The 8314-nt window shown below is 34.8% G+C and overlaps 1 protein-coding gene across 2 annotated transcripts in view; it reads left to right on the top strand.

Moving 5' to 3' along the window:
• Positions 1-8314, top strand: part of gabbr1a (gamma-aminobutyric acid (GABA) B receptor, 1a) — a 162952-nt gene that overhangs the window by 62758 nt on the left and 91880 nt on the right. For both annotated transcript variants that reach the window (XM_087284439.1, XM_087284438.1), the window contains exon 9: positions 5110-5280. In XM_087284439.1, coding sequence (XP_087140565.1) covers positions 5110-5280 — 171 coding nt within the window. The remainder of the gene's footprint in view (positions 1-5109; positions 5281-8314) is intronic.

Here is an 8314-nt window from a genome sequence, read left to right as displayed (position 1 = left end):
CCCAGCCCTAAGGCAAAATATGTACATGCCCAGTGAGCATGAATGGTCATCTATCATGTGTTTCAAGGTTATATAATGTGGATGGAGATTGTTTTTCTAAAACACAATAAAAACACCACTGTGCACGAGGAGTATTATCATTATCGAATGCTATTTTAAACCAAAAATACACTCATGTAAAATGCAGCTGACTTGTTGCCTGGAGGCAGCATTTGTGCATGAAGTAACCTTGTAAAATGTCTGAGACAGCATAAAGATTTAATCATTTACAACAGAATAGATAACTAACTCGGTAATAGCAAAAAGTACAATATATATTCTAACTGCAATGTTAACTTTTTGGTAGAAATGCCATCAAAGGTAAAATGCTTTGGCCAAAAATGTAATTTACACTCAAAATAATACTTAAATGGCTCTTAGAGATGTGCTGTTTATTTTTTTTTAATTCATCAGTCAGAAATTTAATGTACAGATTTCTGGGATGTCGAGAGCAGTGAAGGACACATCTACAGCGGGGAAAATAAGTAATGTACACGTCCCCATTTTTCTCAGAAAACATTTCTAAAGGTGCCATTGACTTGAAATTTTTCCTGGATGTTGGCAACAACCAAAGAAATGCATATATATGCAAAGAAAACAAATATAATTTGTTTACAAATTAATTTATACACAATGTAAGGAAATGACGCAGAGAAAATGTATTGAACAGATGAAAAAAGTGAGATGTAGAAAAGCAGGGAAAGCCCAGACAGCAGCTGAAATCTCTCAGTAGTTATTCAGCAACCCTCTGCTCTTCATTATAAAATAATATTAGCTGCTTCAGTCCAACATCTATATTATCAGTATAATGAAGATAAAAAAACAAACAGGGTGGACATTTCAGCAGGACTTTAATCCAAAAAAACAGCCAAAGAAACTCTCAGCTGCACTCAGGGAAATAAAATCAAGCTGTAGAATGCCAATCTACTGACTTTAATTCAGTAGAAAATACATAAATAAAAAACTGATTTGATAGACGAGACCCACAGAACCATGCAGAGTTTTACACTCTGTTGAAGTCTGTGAAAAACTCACACTTGAGCAAATCATGTGACTTCACCACAATCACAATCATGTGACTTTTAAGCTGCCATCACTAAAAAAGCCTTATATATAAAATATTTTCAGTAGTTCAGTACTTTCTGCTTGTGTCATTTTGTTGTTATTAGCCTACACTTCTCAGATTTTTTGTATTGTTTTTTTTTTTTCCTAAATCTGGTTCAATTCCGTGTCAACAGCTGCTTTACAGATATTATTCCCAAGACGTGTTCAATACTTTTTTTACTGTTGTATGTGCAGGACTCAAAATATGACTTTTTTGTTGCTTGTTCAAACTGCTTATTTAACATGAGTTGAAATTTTACTTTAATTTCTAAAAGCTTAGATTAATTTAATTTAAGCAATTTGTGTTGGGGCAACATAAAGGAATTGTTTGAAACCCAGCATTTTTTTTACAGTGAGCCTTGGCGAAGGAGGTGCTTTTTTATTAAACTATTTCTGAATGCTGTGTGTTGCATTTTAGACCCCGTTTGCACTCATACGTTTTAGTTTTAAAACGCGTTTTTAAGAAAGTTTTTCTTCGGGTATGGCTTCCTTTCACACTACCCCTGAGTTTTTGAGCCCCGAAAACTAAGCTTTTTGGTAACGATGAAGAGGCTGTTTTGGTTTTAAAACGCTGCTGCTCTGTGTCAGTGTGGATGGGGAAAATGGAGACATCTGAAAACGGAAGCAAGGCTACCGACATTCGCCAATAGTATTGGGGCTTTTTTCATCAATATTGAGTGCACAAAGTTCAGTCTTTCACCCTTTCCTTAAGTTCAGACTTTGCAAGTTTGATATGAAAAACAAACCCCCGAGGACAAATCTTCAAAACATTACCTCATTCACATCACACTGGATACATTGTTTCGCTATTCCAACAATAAAATGAAAACATGATTTAAGGAACTGCCTATTTTCATTTTGATGTTAATACCTTAACAGACACCAGAAATGTTAGGGCATTGTGTAGCTACATATTTATATGAGCATCATCTTAACTGTTTGCATATTTATAACAAAACAGAGCCTATAACAAAACTACCTTCTTTCATTTTCATTGAAAAATATAAATCATACCCTCTCTTTTGCTGAATATCAGTTTTAGTAATTAATATTGACATTCAAAAGTACAATAAGTTTATACTGTGCAATAAAGGCAAGCAATCACTCAGTGTGCAGAATCAGTGAACTGGATACATGTTATTATATTAACTTATCTTTCAACTTAGCCGAAACACGTTACCTGAGAACAAGTAGTATATTCAAAAGACCAAAGATTCATTTAATAGAGACAAGATTAATTAAATATCACATTTAACAGCTAATGAGATGACATCCAGCAGTAGATCCTTGATGAACTGTCCGACATGCGCTGCTCTCACCTGGTGAGATGCCCACGGAGCACTCGCTGATTGCCTGGGGCATACGCTGCAGCTCATGCCAGTGTGTGTGTGGTCACGTGATGTGCGTTTTCAGAGGTGTAGTGTGGACGTAGATTTTTTCGGAAGCGCTAGATGTGGACGCGGATCGTTTTTGTTTTAAAACGGCATACATGCAGATACAGATACATTCTCTGTGAACGCCCCCTTAGAACTTCATACTGTTTTCTGTTTTAGCTTCTATGGGGACACATCAAGCTTTAGTTAAGAGGAGTGGCTGATTAGAAATTTTGTTTTGATATTATGACAGCTATTTACAAAATAAATTCTGTACATTCCAAATCCCACACTGTACAAAAATATACATTAAATAACAGGTTCTGTATTTTGTGGGCACAAAAATAACTACTATATTTGCGACTGCACTGCTCAGAAGGATATTTTTTGCATTGGGAAGTTGGTTTATTGTCATTCTTGATTAAATAAAATGATAAAACACTTTTTGCAACTTCATTTGTAATTTGGATGTGGTGATGCACCAACCAAAACAAGCAGTTCTGTGTTGTTTTTGGGCCATGGAACAAAAAGAATTTGAACTTGTGATCTTGTTGGGTTTCTCTAAATTGCTGACACTTTTGAAGAAGCTTCCAAATTAAATCTGTCAAAAAAAAGAGGCTCTCTCGGATGTTAGAGAACTAAATGAGAGTGCGAAAGCGGAAAAAAGAGAATAAAATACACAAGATACCCCTTAGCAATTTGACGAAATAATTATGTTTTCCAATTATTCTCTTTCAATCATCTGGCATCCGCTGAGGTTTGCTGGAATTTGGAAATTAATGTTCTCAGTCATGGCTTTGTTCTCATCAGATATTTTTACTTAAGTTGGAAAGTTGGAAAAGTGAGTGTTGAGTTTACTTTTAACAAGTCAGCTCTCCAAGGAACCTTTATGAGTTGTTTTTGAGAGGTGGGTTTATAGTCATGTAGATTAAGACAGAGATGCTCTTGAAAAATGAATAACCGTACATACTGTAACAGTTTAGGCTTATCAACCCTTGTGCAAAATAAGGACACTTAAGCAGATATTTTAGCATATAAATAGTTTTTATTTTGCAAATAGTACATGTTTATCCTTTTACCCTTATGTGCTGTTCCGATGTTTTCATCCACTCTGGGGTGATTTTGAGTCTTAATTTGGCCACAACTTTCTCTGTGTTTAAGCAAATGGAATGACTTTTGGTGACAAATCTTATTTTGACACATATTTTAAGAAAATGCTTTGAAAATTTTTCAATAATTTACCCTTTCGGTATGTTGATGGCTGTTTTCGCCCTATTGGCTTTTATTGAAATGACATTTTTTGATTGCAAATCAATGACACCATATAATTATGTGTTCTTGATTGTTGCTGATTTTCCCTGAACATAACGAAATGGGTACATGAACATTTAAAAAAAAAAAGTAAGGGTTGTCAAGGGTAGTCAATTTGAACAATACACAAAAGTTTATTTGGTTAAAGGGACAGTTCACCCATAATTGAACGTTTCATCTCCATTCTCTCACACACAAGTGATTTTAAACTTTTATAATTTTCTTTCTTCTGTTAACCACAAAACAAGATATTTTGAAGAATGTTGAGAACAAGCAGCCATTAACAGTAGGGGAATTTTTTTTTCCAGCATTCACAAAATATCTTCCTTTGTGTTTAACAAAAGATATAAAAAAAGAAACCACTTGAGTGTGAGTAAATAGGGAGAAAATGTTCATTTTTGACTGAATTGTCCCTTTAAATTGAGTTCCTGACCCCATTCTAAGCTAATTTTAGAGATTTTAATGCTATGCACAAAGAGGCCATCCAGGCAGTTACAATGCCTGTTAAAGGGTAAAAATAATATACTTTAAGGTTTTTTTTAGGAGAAAAATGAAAGTTTGCTGTTAGTTTCTTCACCTCAAAGCCATCCAAGATAATGTTGATTGTTTTTGTCCAGAAGAGCAATCTTTAGGGAATATTTCTAGCTGAAACTCAACTTTGCTGATTCATAAAATGCAAGTAAACAAAAGAAAAACTTAAACAGGCAAGGACAGTTACTCTTATGATTTGAAGTACACATTCAGCACAGTTAAGCTTTTTATAAGAGAAAGTGCGTGTGTGTGTGTGTGTGTGTGTGTGTGTGTGTGTGTGTGTGTGTGTGTGTGTGTGTGTGTGTGTGTGTGTGTGTGCGTGTGTGTGTTTGTGTTTGTGTGTGTTTGTGTGTGTGTGTGTGTGTGTGTGTGTGTGTGTTTAAAATCAACCACCTGGTTCATTGCTTGAAATACAAAGATTTAGTTGAGAAAGATTGAAGCAGAAAGTCGTTAGCGTTCGTCCGCTCTGCCTTTTATAGTATCGACACTTCAACATTGGATGAAGAAACAGATTGGCTTATTTATTCAGGTTTGCACAAAGCTTCTGGCTCCACTGGGCTGACATTTACCCTTCTTACAGTGTGTGCAGAAATCTGACTCATATTTTTTGCTCTGCTTTTGCTTTGTGTTTTCCTTCTTTTCAGTGGAATCAAATAAGGTCAACCGTACTGTACAGCTGAGATATTTTTCAATGTGCTCTCTCCATCCTTACACTTTTTAACTTTATTTATTCTCCCCTCTCTCTCAATAGTTCTCATATGGATCTAGTTCTCCAGCGTTATCCAACCGCCAGCGATTTCCCACCTTCTTCCGTACGCACCCGTCAGCGACTTTGCATAATCCCACACGTGTGCGGCTCTTCCAGAAGTGGGAATGGACAAAGATCGCCACCATCCAGCAGACCACTGAAGTCTTTACCTCGGTCAGTCCTGCATGCGCAGCTCTCTCTCTTATTTATCTGACTCAGTGCAGTCATACTGGGGTTTTCCAGGTCTTGAGATTTTTGGGCTTTTCTGCTTTGCCGCCAAATGAGATTTTAGTGTGAAAACACAAAAGTAATTAACAGAGTTTCAGCATCCTAGCACTTTTCCTAAAGTACTTGAAGAACTTTCTTCCAACTGAACTATTGAAATCCATATAAATGAACACAAGAATATCTGTGGGCTGTTCAAAACATATATAGGTTTTCAATCATGTGATTCTGGTGATGTGTTAAGTTCAGATGGAGGGCAGCAAGTAAAAAAACTACATGGGAGATATTGAGGAAAGTCCTTTTTTTAGCGATTTATATCATATTTCAATAGAGATATGAATAGAAAATAACCACATATGTTCAGCATCATCCTTATGTCATGAAGAGGGTCGAGTTTTCTACTGAACTGAACTCTACTGAAATATATTTGCCTGTCATCAAAGTGGTAGATACTGTATAAGCTATTACGTTACATGAAAAAATACTATAGTAAATAGTGTTTGGAAGCATACTATTGATAATTACTTGAATTTAACTGTTGTAGTAATTATATTGCTGTTGCTGTGGTACAACTGTAGTAATAAACAAATTATTCAATAGGCTTTATTATACACTGTCGCAATGCACCATAGTTTACACTAACGTTACAATATTTTGTAACAGTTTACCAGTTTACTGTGCTACAGTTTTCTGTAGCATTCATTAACAATGAGTTGTATACATCATACATGTTACTATGTGGTTCAAAAGCATGTTTATTATAAATGACTATAGTTTTGTCCCATGCGGATATCTTCCAGACATGATGAAATAACAGATGAAAACACACAAAAGCGTGAACGAATAGTCTACATTAATATTTATTTATTTTTGTAAGAGGTAAACAGTGCTCCACATTAACAACTATCTATTTTTGTCGCTAGGACGCGATCAAAAAACTTACCATCAACAAATATTCACCTCTGCTGCGCATCTCAATTTTGGCGTTACGTTTGTTTTTACTCTGTCGAAACGCTAGTAAAGACATGGGTTATTGCAAAACAAGACTAGGATTTCATTGCAGTGATTACATGGCAGGGTACATTATTTATTTCTCCAGTATTTTGTATAGGTGTGTTGGTGTTTGTATTTGATTTTTATATAACACATTAACATATAATACACATTGCTAGGCTTTTATCTAATAGTTATTAGTGCTGTCAAATGAATAATTAGTTTGTACACATGGATGTTTTGAATTAATGTTTATTGCATGCCTTTTCTTCCATTTTTCACCCATTTTTTTTTTACTTTCCCACCTTTATGAGCAAAAACTTTTGAAAATCTGTAAAAGCTGTTTGGCATTTATCATTTTGGCCGATTTAAACAATCATAAACAGCATAACACAGAAACATTTTGATGTTCTGATTCCGATTCCTATATTTTTACTATGTAAAATCTTGCGCATCATCAGTGACGTCATGTGAAAACAACCTATAGTATGAAGGCGAAATAGGACTCGAAGGCTAATTTTTACCCCTATAGACCATGAAATTCATTAAAAACTACCAGAATTAATAATATAAAGTAAAATGCATCATTCCATGTGCTATTTCTGGTTATGTGTGGCAACCAAACCTCTGCAATGTGGATTGTTTTGTGAACCTGTCGAAATTGAAAGGCTTTGCATTGGTTTTGTCAAGTCTTAAAGAGGACATATGTTACTTTTTACATGATGTTAAAAAAGTCTGTGATGTCCCTAGAGTGTGTATGTGAAGTTTCACCTTAAAATACCCTATAAATAATGTGTTATAACGCTCTGAAACTGCCCCTTTCAGGCTTTAATCCTAATGGTGCCATTTGGTGACTGTCACTTTAAATTGCCTACAAATGCCTATGCATCAGCATAGTGGCAGATTCAAAAACAAGACTAACGTCCTATGCTAATAAGGGAGAGATTGTCACTAATGGGCGGGGCTTTAACTCTCTGATGACACGTACAAAGGGAGAATGTCAATCAAAGTGTTTCTGTACACTGTTTTAATAAAGTATGATTATATAATTGTTTCATTATAACTTTTTCCCTTTAGAAGCTGTCCAAATTCACAGACTATTACCACACAGCTGTGTTTAATACAATTATATAAGTGATTTTTGCATAATAGGTCCCCTTTAAAGGCACAGCAACCAAAACATAAATAAAGTAAAAGAGATACGGGTGTAAATGAAGCATCAGTTATGATGAAAACTAAATTATGACTAAATTAAATTAATAAATGCTATAATTTGATCTTAGGTATTAAATTATGTAAATTATGCAGAAATCGACACAAAGAAATAAAAGTTCTGGTGTTCGGTGACTGGATTTTCAGTGAAGGTGAAATCAGCATAGAAAAGCAGGTTTTGTTTCTAAACATCATCAAACACCATCAGAAGTAATAATGAAGTATTTAAATGCTGTGAAATGATACCCACTGCTCTGCATTTTCTTTTCTTGGGTTTCAGTTTTGACAGGTTCTATGGCACATTGTTTTGTGAGCCTGTCATAACTAAATGATTACTCTGTTTGCACAAAAAAACAGAAAAGAAGCTAAAAATAGCAGAAATCCACATAAATTAACACATACTATTTAGTGTACAGTGACTATAGGCATGGATATGCATGCATATGTTTTATCTAAACACTATAATATTCACTGAATACCAGCAGAACTACTATTGGCAGAAATGGCAGAACTGCCATTTTAGTACAGAGTAGCGCTCCTTTGAAATGAATGTGGGACCAAGGTGTATTGGAGGACTGGCCATCCAGAGCCAGAGATATATACATACATATATACATATATGAATGATCAGGAGGTACAGCTGGTCAGTATGCAAATATTTTTAAATTACAAAAATTATAATTTTATATCGATGGATAAGTGACCGCACAAGCTTTTTTGACAAAGAACATGTGTTTTTGTGCATGGATGTGTATTATACTTCCTACCTGTTAAATTT

The sequence above is a fragment of the Danio rerio genome, chromosome 15 (assembly GCF_052040795.2).
Source record: "Danio rerio strain M-AB ecotype USA chromosome 15, GRCz13ab, whole genome shotgun sequence".
Lineage (NCBI taxonomy): Eukaryota > Metazoa > Chordata > Actinopteri > Cypriniformes > Danionidae > Danio > Danio rerio.
The sequence above is the reverse complement of the archived record's forward strand: the minus strand, read 5'-3'. Positions and strand labels throughout refer to the sequence as shown.